General features: G+C 52.9%; 1 protein-coding gene across 1 annotated transcript in view; it reads left to right on the forward strand.

The window, feature by feature from the left end:
* Positions 1–17,001, forward strand: part of Syn3 (synapsin III) — a 424,399-nt gene that overhangs the window by 104,166 nt on the left and 303,232 nt on the right. The window contains exon 4 of the mRNA XM_078052454.1: positions 1,252–1,343. Within this exon, the coding sequence (XP_077908580.1) occupies positions 1,252–1,343 (92 nt within the window). The remainder of the gene's footprint in view (positions 1–1,251; positions 1,344–17,001) is intronic.

Raw genomic sequence — 17,001 nt, forward strand, 5'->3', positions numbered from 1 at the left:
GACATGAAGAGACAAAGGGGAAAGATGGTTCTCTTACAAGCCAAGGAAAGAGGTCTGGCATAAATCCTTCCTTCACAAGCCCTCAGAAGAAACCAACCCTACCAGCACCTTGACTTTGAACTTCTAGCTTCCAGACCTATACACAATGAATTTTTGCTGTTTAAGTGAACCAGTGGTGGTACTTCCTTACAGCAACCTTACAAAACATACAGCTGATTGTCACAATGAATCTCCATCTCAGGGGCATGTGTTGTGGTCAGAGGAATAAATTCCATGGATTCTGATTGAGAGCAACAGATGCTCACTAATGTTTGCTCAAACAAATAAGTACGCAAAAGGATGGAACTGCAAATCCAGAGGCAGGACCATCGCTGGTCCATGAAGGTCAACAGGATTCCCCATCTCCTGCCCCTGCGTCTTTCTCCCTATCTTGGTGACAGTGATCTCTCTCTCTCTCTCTCTCTCTCTCTCTCTCTCTCTCTCTCTCTCTCTCTCTCTCTCTCTCTCTCTTTTCTTCCACACTCCATTGTGGTTTCCTATTGTTCTCCGTTTGCAGCCAGCAGGAAACATGGTCTTAAATAGCACCCAGGTTTGCACAGTAAAGAGACAACCACCTAGAAAGAACCTGTGTGGAGCACTCAGCACTTTCAAGTTCTCAGGGAGGACCATCTGATTCCTCCACCCTGGGTCGGATGCCCACCCACCCACCGTGGCCAAAATGGCAGCATGTCAGTGCACAGGCACAGAGCCATGTGGGTGGAGGTGAGAGGGTCATTACCAAGAAAGGGACAGCAGGCAAATAACTTGAGGAAGGTTCTGTGACCAGAGATAAGTTATCATGGATCTGTGACCCAGCACCCCTGTGCAGCATGAGCCAGAAGAAGTCCAGCCAAAACTGGCCCATTCACAGCATTTGGTCATTTCCTGGTCCCAGAGCTTCAGTGGCCTCTTCTCCCTTCGAGGAGGCAGAAATGATAGTGGTTGAAATCATGGGTCTCTGAATCAGAGGCTCACAGGTTTGGGTCCCATTCTGCCTTTGGTTCGCTGTGTGATCGATCGTGAGTGTGTCACCAGGACACTGTGCAGCTCAGCTTCCTCATCTTTCAGAAGTGAAGCTGGAGGCAGCTTTGCTAAGGCTGAGCTGGAGCTTAATACGCATTTCCCACCAATACCCCCCCCACCCCCAGGGCGCTGGGCAGCTGCGCAGCATCGGGACTCAGTGGGTTCTCTTCTGTTTGCTCTCTCCCTCAGGCAGAGTTCTCGGAGCTGAACCTGGCTGCCTACGTCACGGGGGGCTGCATGGTGGACATGCAAGTCGTGAGAAACGGGACCAAAGTCGTGAGGTAAGCAAGACAGAGGTACGGAAAGCCTTCCGACAGGTGCACACGGGACACCTCCCATCGCCCACTCTACCTCCTGCCGCCACCTGACTCCCCACCAACCATCCTCTTCCATGCAGAAGGTCTGTGTCCAAAGAGGTGCTTTTGGGACCAAAAAAAAAAAAAAATGACTAATGGCACAGAGTACTGGGGAGCGTCCGTGAGGTCCAGGATTGAGTTGCAGGCTGGGAGTGGAAGGACGTGGGTTCCGTTTCCAGCTTTGTGACTCTGTTCTGTCAGATATTTAGTGTCTCTGAATCACAGGTCCCATCTGCAGCACAGCGACAGCCACACTCAAGTCAGAGGCCGCTGGAGTGTGCCCAGTCTCGGGGGTGGGAGGGCGACCAACCCCTTCACTTTAAGGGTGTTGGGGATGCACTGGATCCTGCTTCCAGCAGCACCGCAGACGGAATGCTCAGAGGTCTCCTCCAGGTCTGAACAGGACTGGCCGTAATAGTTTCCAGAAGTCTATTTGTTCTGTATGCCGAGACGGAGAGGAAATGAGGGAATTCTTCAGAAGCCAGAAATGACAAGGAAGTCGAAATCCACCGGAGAGATGAGTCCGTGTACAAATACGGTGCTCTCTAGTGAAGTCCCCAGAGGATGGCGCCTTCCAGGTTGTGTGCGGGCTTGAGGAGGCAAGACACAGCATCAGATCCGGGGAAGCGGGGAGACCGGGAACACTCTGGGGGGAAGGTGGCATTTGTTCCAGGTCTCGTCAAATGTTAGGACGTGAGTGTCTCAGGCTGGGGATCGGGAAATGAGGAATGCGTTCCAAGAGTAGGAAAGAGCCTCTACAAATAACCCAAAGAGCGGTGCTTGCTTGGGAAATTGTGATCATTCTCCATCATTTATTGAGCACCTACTGTGGTGCCAAGAAAGACTTCCAATAATGGTGGGCTAGATTATTTGAACCGACTTTTCCACTGAAAACAACTTAAAACCAGTTTTCAGTAATTATAGTTTACAGCCCTTCAAGGGGCTGGCCCAACAATAAGAATGACCAAAAAGAAATGATAAAACGATGGAAACCCAGGGAGATAAATGAGTTCATAAAATCAGCTGTCTTCTGAGTGTAGTTGTTAAGTCAAGTCAATTTTTCAGCGAGATGTGACAGCCTAGGGAGGAAAAGGGAGACGGAAACCAACACCCAGGGCCACCCGTAGCATGGACTGTAATGACAGACCCTCCCCACAAGAAGCTAAGACCCCGAAGGACCCCATCTTCAAAGTGAACGCAGGGATCATAAGTAGATGAGCCCTCAAAGTAATCGTGAGTTGAACTGCAGTTTGAATCGCCTGGACCTTCCAGAAGTTAAAGTTGGTTCATGGTGATCGCAGACACCGAGAGGTCAAAGCAAGTCCTAGGTGGGGGGAGGACCCCTTCATCCTTGACTTGATACCACAGTCAGCACACAGTCAAAGGTAACCAGGCACGGGTGCCACGAATTAGAAGAAATGAAACAAGGGACCATAGAAACGCAACCTCAGAGACACCAGATACTGGATTGTCAGACACAGATTAATAAAAGAAAAAAAAATAGATGATAGGCAGAAAATATCTGATCGGGCTTGGAAATATCGGCTGGAAAGAGCGAGCATTAAAGTGACCACCGGTTTAACAAGAAACCAACAGAACTTCCAGAAATGAAAAAAGACTATAATAACCCAAATTACTGGTGTGTTGTGTTAAACACAGCTGAAAAAAATTATCCTGAAACAGGCACAAAGAGAAAAAGATTGGAAATGCAGAAGAGATGGCGAAATCCCAGGAAAAGATAAAACCGCCGTTTAATCACAGTCTCAGAAAAAGAATAGAACAGAGGCAGCTTTCCAGGAAATGGTTCTTTCAGAAAGATTCCAAACTTCCCAAGCAGAAGCTCACAGACAGTGGGAGACGAGATGGGTCAGGTTCTGTTATGTGCACGTACGAAATCGGCAAAGTGAATCCCGTGGTGAGGTATGATTAGAATGCACCATTAACATTTTTTAAAAGAATTCTATTTCATGGTGTGTACTTTTAGAACAACAATGTAACTAACTTTGGAAAGATAGAGAAAAATACCTTAATGGTAGTCAGCAGAAAAAATATTTCTTGTATTGTATGACAGAGAACTTCTGAAGGCCACAGTCAACTTACCTTCAGTGTGTTTAAAGAAATTAACTCTGTCCTCAGGAAAACGTCTTTTATGAATAATGACAAAATACAAACATTCACAGACCAAAAGGAGACCCACGCTAGGGTCACTCTAAAGTATGTGCTTCAGGCCAAAGGAAAATGACCCTCGGGTAGCATAGAACTATAAGAGGATGTGAAGAGGTGGAAAATGTTTAAAAACCATGCTTCCAAAGGACAATAACAGGAAGATCTTATGAATCTGAGAAACATGAAAGGTTAAAATACACAACACTGAGTTAAAGGAGACCGGGAGGGTGGAAGGAATTCAGGTTTACCGAGACCCTTCTATTGTCAGGGAAGAACGTCAATGTGTTGATTAATAATAGGCTTTGATGCAAATTTAAAGACGCATGACATCATTTTAGCGTAATTATTTAGAAATAGAAATAGGATGTAGTGCTTCAAAACCAACACAGAAAAATGTTACAAATATGTAATGCAATAAAAGAGAGTTGGCTTAGGCACAAACTTATCAGCAGGAATGATGTTCTGAACTTCTCATCCAGCAGGACTAGTTATTAAAACGTCAGTTTTTTATATAAGCTGGTAAATGGTCTCTCCTCTGGGTATCTTCCACTGCCCTCACTCCACCAACAGGCATAGCCATGGAACAGCGGTGTCCCCTAATCTACCATAGTCCTGTTTCCAAATTCCATACCCTCGCTCCTTTCTTGTCCAGAACTTGTAGGGGAGCCGTGTCCTCAAAGGCAGTAGAGAACCCCAGAAAGCAAATACCTGATTCCCCAAGTTTCTTCTAAGCTTGTATCTCTGCATCTCCTGGAGTCGCCCTCTCATGGTCACTTGTGAGAACTGCAACCCCTGCAGAGGAGTATTTAAAATATTTTGGTCACCAGTGTACATTAATAATTACATTAAATATAAATGAACTAAATGATCAAATTAAAGAATGAGGTTTCCATGGAAATTTTTTTAAAAATCTGACTCCATTCTATACAATGGATTAATTTAATATGTAAGATTACAGAAAACTTGAAAGTTAAAGAACAGAGAAAATACCTCACTTAACTACTAGGCAAAAAGAAAGCTAGCTAATGCAGCTACATGAATATTGGGGGAAATAGACTTCCAGGTGAAATGAATTACTAGGGGAAAGAAAGTAATATGTCATGATAAGGGGTTGATTTACTGAGAAGAAATAATAATCGAGTTCATCAGCACCAAATAAAAGTATGCTAAATAGGACTTAAAAATTGATGAGACTTCAGGAGAACTAATCAAAGGCCACCATCAAGGGATATTTTTGAGAATGATGCTAGATATAGACATTCTTGTTCTTCTCACACTCAAGAACTGTAAAAAATACTATTTAGTGATCTGTATGTGCTCATATTCGATATTTTGTACTATAATTGGGAGTCTCCTTCTTTGGAATATAGAGGAAATGAGACTATCTATCCCATTCGATTTCAAATTTGGTTGCAGATTAGAAGCACTGGGACTTGGTTCAGAATTTTGATGCCTAGGCAATACTTCAGGCCAATCCCAGTGGAACCCCTGAGAGTGAGATTAGTTCCCCCAATTGGGCAGCCAAGATGGGAAAGATTCCCAGATTGTTCCTGTGGTGACCTTGCTCTGAGGCCAGGTGAGGATGCTTCTGGGATGTGCTGTCTGGACACAAGGATCCCTTTACAAAAACCGTCTTATTCCAGGCCCACCGACTCCTTTCTGAACTTCCATATTGTTCACAAAAATGAATTTACCGAGATATTCCAGATATTTCTTAACCAGCTCGTCTCCCAGTATTTAAGAATGGCAGACTTTGAAGGTAGTTTGTTGCATGTTGAATTGTGTCTGTGCCCCCCAAAAATAATGGGTTCAAGTCCTAACCCCTGGTACCTGAGAATGCGCCCTTATCCGGAAATAGGGTCGTTCCAGATGTGATGAGTTAGGATGAGGTCCTGCTGGAACACAGTGGGTCCTTGGTTCAGTAGGACGGTGTCCTTACAAGGAGAGAAAAATGGGGGCCCAGTCACGATGGGGACAGAGACTGGCGTGATCCATCTAGAAGCCAAGGGGTGCCAAGGGTCCCCTGCAGCCACGGAGGGCAGGAGACCGTCCTGCAACACAGTCTCCCTCAGGGTCCTCGGAAGGAACCACGTCTGTGGAAGCTCTGATTCTGGACCTCTGGCCCCCAGACCCGTGAGGGAATTAATTGTTTTAAGCGGTCAAGTTTGTAGCATTTTGTTAAAGCGCCCTAGAGAACTGTAAATGTGGCAGCGCTTCTCAAATTTTAACGTGCAGACAAATCTCCTAGAGATCTTATTAAAGGGCAGATAATAATAACAGTGATGATGATGATGATGATGATGATGATGACGATGACATGATACAGGTTCCTGTCCGTCAGATCTTCAGGAAGAGCCTGAGATCTGAACTCCCCATGAGCCCCCAGGGAGGTGAAGGCTTCTGGTCCTGCAGACTCCAGTTAAGCCATGCGGACGTGGACGAGCTCTCTGATGCACTGGGTGGAAGGCCACGCTTTGAGTAGCTAGGGCTGTGAAGGCTGGCAGCCCTAGGTTCAGAAAACCAGACTTCTAAAACCCTGCGTGCACACCAGGGGGCCCCCAGTCTGATCCCACTGTGTCCTGCAGGTGAGGAATCAGTAGACTCTTCCTGGGCCCCACAGGGCCCTAGCCAGCCTTCGCTGTGCTCTCCCACATAGGAATGTGGATCCCGGTCTTCACTTGCACAATATTCTTCCTAAGACACTTTGGTGTTTTATCAACAATGCCCCCAAAGCATTCCCAAATGTGCCAGGCCTGGATCTTCTGCAGTTTTGCCCAAGAGAAAAACCTTCCAGGAAAACAGCGCGATCCACTTGACTAAGCTGGGGAAGGCCCGGGGAGCTGCTAACACACTGTCTCGGAGCGTGGCGTGGAGGGTGTTTCTGGAAGCGGTTCGAGTTTGAATCAGTAGGCCGCAAAAGATGGTCCCCTCTCACCCACGCGGGCAGGCACCAGCCAAACAGGGAAACCTCTCTCTTCCCGGCCTGAGGCATCTTTTTCTCCTGCCCTTGGACCACAGAGCTCCCGCTGCTTGGTCTTGACACCCCAGCACTCACACCCACGTCCCCTGGTTCTCAGGCCCAGCTTCCCTGAGCCCCCAGCTTGCAGGTGGCAGGTGGTAGGACTGCTCCTCTCCATCACCCAGGCACCAGGCTCCATCACAAATCTCCTCTCACATATATCCGGGCCCCCCCCCCCCCGTTTCTCTGGAGAACCCTGATACAGGAGTCCAGGATGGGGGTAGAGCAGAGCGCTCCTGGTTCTCTTCCGCGTCCAGCCTTTCTACTTTGGGAAGCCGCTCTGAGATGTCCCCTGGGGGCCAGCCCCTCCCTGCCACAGTCTGTGTGGTGTGTGCAGCTGGTGACAGGTGACAGCCTCAGTCTGATAGACTCTCACCTTGGGGCTCAAGCCAGGCCAACAGGATCCCTCAGAAGACTTCAGGTGCAACGGCGGGATGAGGGGCCCGTGAGTTCCGCTGGGACAGCTGAGCCGGGGAGGTGGCCCCCGGAGCTGCTGGTGGCTCTGTCTCCCCTTGAGGGAATGACCTGCCCAGGGTAAAGCCAAGCCAAAGGGAAGAGCTGCGAGAGAGACCCTAGGACCTGATGGGGTGCTCGAGGCTCTGGATCTTGGGATCTCACTCATCCCCAAAACTTGAGCCAAAAAAAAAAATAAAATCCCTTTTAGCTGAAGCCAGCTTGGATAGAACCTACAAAATTCATGACTTTTATTTATTTAGCAAACATTGTTACAGCGTTCCCTCCGTGCTAGGCTCCATTCCAAGCACTTAACATATATTAAGTCATTTCTCCTTTCAACACCCCCAGTTTAGAGATAAGGAGATTGACCACCGCGGCAGGGTCGTGGAGCCCAGGTGTCCAGCCGGTGGGACAGCGGGGTCCAAGTCTGGCCAGAGCCTGTGGGTGGCAGCCTGGGGCAGCACTGCCTCTGTATCCGGGCAGAGTGTCACAGCCAGGGCTCCATAAAGGGCAAAAGTTCCCCATAGGAGCCGAAGGCAGGGTGCAATGCGGCAACCATTGGGAGAATCCAGGTCTCTGACTCTGAGCGGGGAAGACGGAAGAGCTAATTGCCACTCATTATTGGCCTCTGTACACCAGGTCTGAGCTCAGTGTTTATGTGAAGCATGATCTTATCGCATCCTCACAAGATGGTCTAACAGCAGAGTAAGCAGTACGGCCCAGTGGTGAGAGCTGAGTCTGGGTGGTCCTCTTAGATCCGCCACTGGGAGAGCAGCCGTGCGGCGGTGACAGTGCCCGATCTGGGATTCTTACTACTAATGTGAATGCTGATAGCTCCTCCTCGGAGGGCCGGAGTGAGTGTGAGACGAGATGTGTACATGAGGGGTTCGCAACAGCTTCTGGACAAGGGTCATCACTAAATTAAGGGCTAATAATTATTACTAGAGTCCCGTTATGCAGAGGCAGAAACTGAGTCCCAACTACCGAGTTATACTGGGGATCATTAAATGGCTGGCACCAAGGCACACTTTTACAAAGTGGCAGCATCGGGTCTGAACCTGATGGGGTCCCAAGTGAATTTTCAGGTGTCTTTAACTCCTTGCCTCTCCCTCTGTCTGCCTCATGTCATCTGGTCCTGTTGCTCCCACACCAGGCTGGCATGATGGACCCTGCGTCTCTGTACAAAATGTAGCAGGGGGGGAGACGCTGTCAGTCAGCTTTCCGTCACTGTGACACAATGCCCACCCTCAACCACCTTAGAAGAAGGAAAGGTTAGTTTTGGTTCCCGAGTCCAGGATCTCTTGCCCCTTTTGCTCTGGGCCTTCGGGGGCACAGTGCGGCGTGGCAGGAGGCTGTGGTGGAGGAGGCCCGTTCACCTCATGGTGGCAAGAAAGCAAAAGGAGAAAGAGGGACGGTGGTCCCAGTCTCCTTCAGGGACACGCCCCCAGTGACCTAACTTCCTTCTACTGGACCCCACCCAGGAAGGTCCCACCACTCCGGCAGTGCCAGGGACTGGGGACCGAGTGTTTGACACGTGGGCCTTTGAGGAACATTCCAGATCCAACCTGGGCATAATCTTTGCAGAGGGTGGAGCACCGCTGGAGGTCACCCAGGACGCGGCAGGGGTGTGCTGCTTCACTTAGAAACCTGTCACTCTCACTCGTTTATCCAGAAAAAAAAATCTCATTGTGCACCATTTTTGCAAGGGCTGCGCCAGACGCTGAATGTGAAGAGCCTGCTCGGTCCACAAGTTAAGGACCGACCACGTCCCCAACCCCATTTCCAGTAACAAGGAATTGTGTCAGACAGGAGCCAGGAGGGAGGCAGAGGTCACCCCCAAATGGCTTAAGAAAGGAGACTTCAAGGAGGTACTTACTGAAGGATGTGGGGGGCCGAGGGAAAAGGAGGCGCTCAGAACCTGCCGACAGCAGGAGACCGTTATCACCCCTGGGGCTGAAGGCACAAGAGGGAGAGAGAATCGCAGGTCTGGCATCCAGACTCAGAAAACCCGAACCAACCGCTTCCAAATTCAGAATTTCTAGAGCGCCCATGCGACCCTGCAAGTGGAGAATCCCCCAGCATGAAACTGTTTCTTGCACAAAATTACAAAAAAAAAACAAAAAAAAAAAAACAAAAAAACTAGTGTTTGAAATGACTTTCGGGCTGTGTGTCTAATGTGTCTATGAAGCATCAATGAATTTTGTATTTAGAATTGGGTCCTGTCCCCAAGATCTCTCAATATGTCTATGCAAATGTTTCAAAATCCAAAAATACGTAGAATGCCAGACGCTTCCGGCACGTGCGATAAGGGATTCCCCGACGTGTAACAGGCTGATCTGGAAGGTTTGACCTCCACAAGAGCAGGAGAGCTGCTCTGCGGAAGCCCAGATACCTCCAACGTCAGGGCAGGTGGGACCTAGGAAGGAACGTGTGACCCTTCCCTCCCTCTGACCTGCAGTCTCCTGTGGAGGCCAAGGCCAGGCAGAGCGGGTGGGCAGGAGAGCTGGGTTATGCCGCCCACGGGGATCGCCTCCTGGGACCCAGAACAGGGCAGAGAGGGAGAGAATGGAGTGGGGTCAGGGGGGCGCCAAAGGAGAATGACGTAAGGGATCTCAGTGAACAGGTCTGCAAGCCCCTCTCACCAGGGAGGATTCTGGGAGGGCTTTGCAATGACCCAGCGGTACGCACAAGTCGGTGAAATCAGCAGAACTTGCAGCCATGGCATGGACGGCCCTCCCAGCTCCACTCTCTGTGCAACCTGTGAGCCACAGCTAGCCAACTCGAGGTGCCCAAAGGCCAGCCAGACAGCCAGGTTCTTGGGAAAGAACAGAGGCCATCCCAGGGGGTGTTGAAATCCGTGCTCTGTGGGCAGCTGCAGCCTTTCTGGGCCCAAGCTCAAGCCTGGCTCCAAACAGAGTGATTTAAAAAACAGGGGAGGTGGTGGGGGGAGCCATGTCCACACAGATGGGCTTAGAGCACAGGACGGGAGGAGCTCAGGATGAAATCCCTCCGGGAGGCAGACGTTAATGAGGCCCCAATCTAATTACACAAGCCAGGCGCTGGGTCTCCAGCATTGGGCAACACTAAATTGCAGGCACCCGTTCAAACCGGCCGAGACTGATCATGGGAATCCGCTCATTAGAAGGTCAGACCCCAGAGAGCAGAGAGTCTGGAGGAGGGGGAGGCGGAGCTGGAGGAGACTGCAGAAGTGACGGCATTGGACACTCCCAGGTCTGCCCCTCCTGCCCTGGCCGAGGGTTTAAAGGGGCGATGTTCCAGCCAAGAGGTGGAGGCGTGGGCTTGTCCCGGAAGAGGGCATGTTCTACCAAATCCTAGAGACCCAGAGTCGGAAAAGCCCCTGAAGCGTTTCCTGGGAGTGGCCACTGGACAGATGGACAGATCGTGGCCCAGGGTCCGGGGGAGGGAGGGACTTGTCTATTCTTTTCATAAATAACACTCCTCACTCTCGATTGCACACATCCTTGCCCTGGGCAACTTTGAATTTCGAATTCCAGATAGTCATTCATTCAACAAGTATTTATTGAGCACATTCCGGGTGCCAGGCAGGGCCTGGCAAATGTCCCCCCCTGCCTCTTGAAGGGGTCCACGCCCACCCAGCCTCTCCTTCTCCCTTCCCTTCACTCCTTAACCATGCTCCGGGCCCAGAGGACCCAGCTGAGGAGGAAACAGACCGTGGACCCTGTGGAATGGACACTGAAGTGGCAGAAAACAGACATGGGTTCCAGAGGCGGGTTGGCAGGTCGTGAGAAATGGGAGAGGAAGAGAGGAGATAGGGCGCGGCTGGTATTTGAGGTGGGTCAAGCAGGGAAGGCTTCCTGGAAGAGGAGGCTTCCGTAGAGGCAGAGAGAGCAGAGCAGAAGAAGCATGCCTCTTGCCCGTGAGCGTCCCTGCACTCGGGTGAGGGGCAGCTTGGGGGCTGGAGGAGGGAAAAGAGGAAAGACCAGCTCCCTGGCCTCCCACAGTCCTTGGGTACCTTGAGGTTGTCCTTCCACGGCTCCTTCTCTGCCTCTCTGCCCTAAGGGGGAGTCCAGGGCCCCTCTTCCGTGCTCACAAAGCATCTAGGGCCTGTCCAGGTAGGTGGCACGGCTTCGTGGCCCAGAGCCCACCTGCAGAAGTGGAGCAGGCCCCTGGGTGGGGCCCGAGCTGTGCCACCTGAGATCCGTCCCTCCCTGTTTCTGCTCTTGGCTTCCCGTCTGTGATGGGGCTCCGGGTCCTTCTGCCTGCAGACGTGGCGTGTCTAAAGTGCACGGAACCGTGTCGGGCGCAGGGTCTCTGCTTCTGGTTCTCCCTGAAATGCTCCTGCAGGTGGGGCACCTCACCTCTGGCCTCCTCTCAAATGTCCCCCCTCAGAGGGACCTTGCCAGACCATGCCACCCGCTCTCCTGCTGCAAGGATGTGTCTCCCTCAAGTTTTTATCGCTGCCTGAAATGAGCGTGGCTAGGTCCACGGGGTTGGGCCACGCCGGAGGGTGGGGATGTAACGGAGACCGAGACGATCGTGCGCAGAGCCGCCGGGAATCTCGTCCACTGCACTGTTTTCTGGGATGAGCATCCGTAGACAGGAGCCTGCTGCGTCCCCATGGTATTCTCTGGTGTCTGTCCCCTACCGAGGCCTGGATACCTCACCCTTCAGTGAAGGAGGGATGCCCAGCCCTTCCGCTCCGTCTCCCCTGGGTTGATCCCGCCTGGGGATCGAGTTCAGGACGGCTTTTCTGAATGGCAGCCCCAGCCCCTGGCACGATGCCTGGATCCTCGCGGAAGGCATTCACAGCTGGCCGACTGTCCCCACGAATAAAAGTCCCCCCGCTCTGCACAGTGAGAACTCAGGCCGAGAGACCTCAGGCGGTGGCTTGAACCCGGCACAGACTTCCCAAGAGCATGCCGGCCCCCGCCCTCCGTCCCCAGGAGGGGGCAGGGTCTGGGTCCCCAGGCCAGGGCAGGGCCCAGCACTCTTGGAGGGACATGTCCTGATCCTTTCTGTGCCCTGCCCGCAGCAGGATCCCTGGGGACTGGCTGAGGTGGGGCGTGGGAACGGGAAGAGAGCAGTACAAGAGAGGGACAGTGTCCGCCCCGAGAGAAGTGCCAGGCTCCGCTGCCCAGCAGTCAGCGGCCGGTCTGCCAACTGCCCTGGGGAGGGAGCAGCCGCGGGTCGGTGGGGGGAACTGGCTCCTGATGCCCAGAAATCAGGGATGGATAGACCTGAGTGAGCCCCGACCCTGCCCACACTACCCACCCTCCCAATGCCGTGGCCATAGCCAGAATGTCCCCAGCCCTGGGACAGTAGGTCCCGTCACCCTTCTGGCCTTGGCTTCTGGGCCTCTTCTCGCTCAGAAGTGGCCACTTTGTACTAAAAGGCTCCTGGCTACCGGGCGCTTCCCAGAGCAGGTGGTTTTGTGCCCCGTGACGGCAGCAAGGGACCATCTCCTGAGGTCACGCAGCGAAGGCAGTGGAGGAGGGGCCCAGATCCGGCCATGACTTCCAGCACACTGACCTCTGACCCCGCTGGCACAGCCTCCCGCTGGACTACACAGGAGCCTCGGTGGCAGGCGGCCCTGGGTCCCGCTGCCGACTCGGGCTGGCTGGCTGTGTGGCCTAGTGACAACTCACCTCCTACAGGTCCCCACCCCTCTGTCTTGCAGGAACTGGGGTAACCCTCATGGGCGGGGGAGACAGAGGGAAAGACCCCTGGGGTCCCTCGGCAGGCGGGATGGAGCAGAGGAACCCAGATCAGGGCTGGGTGACCCACGTGCCCTTGGCTGAGCTGCTCAGAGACCTTCTTCATTATTATTTTTTATTAAATTTATTTATTTCACTATGTATTAGGAAAAAATAGATCACCCATTATGCACCTTATTTTAGGTATGATTGCGGAAGATAACAGAAGTTTTGATCTTTCAATATTTTTGAGAGATTTTTAAATTCTTCTCTCTAAATATTTTCTGATTATTTATTCTAATTAGGCGTCTAGGATGTGTCTGGATTCATCGTACACAACTGCAGCACAACTTTACATTTCTCTGGTCGTACCCGATGTAGTGTCCCACCTAGGGGCAGTCACACATGTACCTAGGGTGATGCTGTCCACCTCATTCCACCATCTCTCCTGCCCCCATGCACCCTCCCTCCCCTTTGCGGCCTTGGGTTTTGGGGGACTGGCTGACTTCACTCAGCATGATATTCTCCAGCTCCATCCATCCACCTGCAAAGTCCATGGTTTTATTCTCTTTTCATGCTGAGTGATATTCCACCGCCTTTGTCTTCATTTGATCATGATCCACTGTTTCCCGGGCTCCTGCTGAGCCACAACTTCAGTGACTTTTAAACCCATCTGTACCTTGACTAAATCACGAAGCCCTGGTCCTACTTTTAAAAAACGCAGATGCTTAGGCCTCATTCCCGGAAAGACACGGTCCCTGGGTGAGACCCAGGAGTCCACATGCTGTCGGGCTCTGGGATTCCCATCCTGGGCATCCAAGGACCCCCACTTTAAAAGCCATGGCCCGCCAGCCTATGGAGAGGAACCGCAGGCAGATCACAGAATGAGATGCTGCTTTCTTTGTCGCATTAGTTTAGAATAAATGTGCGGCCAGGCATGGTGGTGCACGCTTGAATGCAGCTGCTCGGGAGGCTGAGGCAGGAGGATCACAAGTTCAAAACCAGGCTCGGCAACCTAGAGAGGCCCGGAGTGACCTCACGAGACCGTGTCTCAAAATGGAGAATAAAAAGATCCAGGATGTGGCTCAGTGGTAAAGCACCCCTGGGTTCCATCCCTGGTATCAAAAATCAAAATAAATGTGGCAATCTAGCAATGGAAGTGTCCCAACAAGGAATCTACTCACCCAGAAGAGTTAAAGGTTCAAAGTCTCCCTCGACCACGTGCCCTGGGGCTTTAGACCACTCACTGGGTCCTTTCTGAGCCAGTTTCCTCATTTGTAAAGTAGGGATGGCAGTGCTCACCCACTCCACAGACCGGTGGACAGAGCCACGAGGTGACATGTTGGGATGTGCTTGATAGATAATAAATAACAAGTGTTCTATAGAACAGAACGGAATAGAGAAGAGGTGTTCTATTAAGATGGCATTTTTCCTGGGACGTGTCTCCATTTTGCTAATAAGCAGTATTTCTGTAGCCTTTGGCCTTTCTTGGATCTCTGGAATGTGGCCACTTACCTTCTGCAGGGCTTGTCGTATCTGCAGTGCCCTCAGCCCTGGGTTCTCTACCTCTCTCCCACCTGGATTTCCGCAGCACCACCCCACTGGTTCGCCTCTGCCCTTGCCCTTTGTCTCAGTTAGTAACTGCTGTGTAACAAACGACCCCACATCTCAGTGGTCTAAACCCGAAGCCATTTTTTGTTTGTTTGCTTGCTCTCAGTCTGTGGGTCTGGAATTGGGGCGAGGCTTGGCGGGCCGTTCTTCCGTCTCCATCGTTTTAGCCCAGAGTGATTCATGAGTGGCTGGTGGTGAGCCTGGGCCAGGAGGTCCGAGCACTCCGTCTGGTGCCCTGGGCTCCTCCATAGCCCTGTCTTTCTCTGTGTCGCTGTGCGGCTTCTTCACCCCACGTGGTCACCAGGCCATCGGGCTTCTGTGCTGGCCGCTGGTTTCTGAGACGATGAGTTACAGGAGAGGCAGAGGCTGCAGGTATCTTAAGGGCCAGTATCAGAAGTTACGCCGTGTCACTTCCGGCACAGTCTAGCGGGCAAAGATGGGAACAGGGCGAATTTCAGGAGACCCCTACCTCTTAATGGAAGGAGTGGCAAAGAATTTAAAGTCGTGTTTATCCACCTCCCCTTCACTCCGCCCTTCCTACAGGGCCCACAGACTGCTCTAGAACTCACTCACATGCCAGGGGCACGTTTAAGCCCTCTGGGGGCTGCCACCCCCTCAGAGTGGAGTGCCCCGGGCGTAGTGTTCTGCAGGGCCCTGGGGGCACAGGCTTCTGCTTCTCCTCGCCTCCTCCTGTGGCCCCTGGGTGCTGGGTTCTGCCATTCTTTACAAAGTCAAGTATATTTCCCCCACAGGGCCTTTGCATGTGCTCTTCCTTCAACCTGGGAGACCATTCTGCTGGTGTTGCCATAGCTATTTCCTGCCCCAGTGCCTGGAGTGGGGCTGGTACCATTTTGGCTGAATGAATCACTGATTCCCATAGACTTTCTTTCTTCCTTTCTCGCTCTCCTTCCTTCTCTTCCCACCCTTTCCATTTGATCCCACCTTTCCCACATGACAGGGACAGCCCTGAGGGCAGGGGTCCAGTTCCTTTCATCCTTGCCGCCACCAGCTGAGCACCCGGCAGGGTCACGTGCTCGGTAAGTGGCGGTCAGTGGTGCACCTAAGTCCCACGCCTCGCTGGAGGCTCCGTGCACGTTTAGAAACTCCCGCGGCCTTCCCTGTCTGGAAACATACTGAGCCCGGAAAAATCACCACATGACGGGACCCGCCAGTGAGTTCAGGCATTTTCTCACTCAGTCCCCAAAACAATTCCACGTCACTGGGCCTGTCACAATCCCTGCGATACAGATGAGGAAAGTGGGTCACAGAGTAGCTAAGTAACTTGCCCAAGTCACCCAAAAAGCAGAGGAGGCAAGATTTCACCCAGGCCGGCGCGTCCCAGGCCCCGCTCTCCACGGCTGACCGGCGCCTCCCTCCTGACCCTGTCCCTTGTCACGACCCACCTGCCCCAGGCTCCGTCCTTCTGACCGACTGTGCTCTCTCCTCCTCTCTCCCGGGTAGCTCTGTATCCATCTCCTGGTCCTGTCTTAAGTCTGTTCGTCACTTACTCTGGGCAGGCCGATGAGTGCCTCAGTTTCCCCAGATGCAAATCCGAAATACCACTAACAGCGACCCACCCTGAGACGCACTGGTCCCCAGGGAGCGCTCAGGCCGAGGGCGGGGTCTCCACACTCAGTCAATCTCCTGCTGATTGTCCCCAAAGCAGGAAACAGCAGCTGAGGACCTGGGACACTCACTTGTCCCCTGCCAGGAAACAGTGAGACGTTTGGCATTTTTATCTGCCTCGGGCCAAACACGGAGGCCTGCAGCGACAGTGCACCCCCGGGATGCTCACATCCCGCACAAAGAGCCCTGTGTCCCTGACACCTTCTCCCTCCGCTGCATTGTGGCTGCTCGTTCCCATCGGCCCGTGTGGGCTGAACGTCCGCCCTGGGCCGGGCTCCCCGCCAGGCCCTGCTCACACGCTGCGGCTCTGTCCCCCGACCCCTCGGCCCCAGCTGCTCTGGGGGCTGCTGTGAGCTGCCGCCCGAGGAGCCCGCAGGAGGCCAGGCCAGGCCCACGGGTCCTCCACTCCTCTGCCCCCGCGGCCAGGGAGAGGTTCTCTGGGGTTTTTTGTTTGTTTCGTTTCTTTTTAACGAATGGACTTTCTATCCTGGAGCATTTTTAGGTTCAAGGCAAAGTCAAGCAGGAAGCCGGGAGTTTCCAGAAATCCCCCGCCCCACCCTGCCCGGCCTCCCCCCCACCGAGGACCCGTGCCCCTGGTCACCTGTGCTGGCCCATGGTGACCGCCCGAGGCCCTAATTCACGCCAGGGGTCACTCTCTGTGTCCTGTCTCCTGTCTCCTGTGACAGCTCTGCCGAGGCCCCCCCTCCCCAGGCCTGGCAACCTCTGACCTTCTTCCTGTCCCTTGTCTCTTACACAGTGGCCTCTGCGGGCCACACAGCCAGGGGCGGCCTGGATGGGGGTTTTTAAAGCTCTGCCTTGGTCCTGTCATGCCTTCTGCTACAGCCTCCCACGCTTCCCCGCAGACCCGGGCCCAGGCCACACGGCCCCATGGTCAGGACCTGCCCCCCTCCCCCTCCCCCTTCTCAGCCACCCGACTGACTCCCTGTCCCTTCCCACCCACACCCTCTGCCTGCACAGCTCTGGTCCCGCTCACCTCCAGCTCTCAGCTCCAGTGTCCCTGGGAGAAGCC

This window comes from Ictidomys tridecemlineatus, chromosome 6 (genome assembly GCF_052094955.1).
Source record: "Ictidomys tridecemlineatus isolate mIctTri1 chromosome 6, mIctTri1.hap1, whole genome shotgun sequence".
Classification (NCBI taxonomy): domain Eukaryota; kingdom Metazoa; phylum Chordata; class Mammalia; order Rodentia; family Sciuridae; genus Ictidomys; species Ictidomys tridecemlineatus.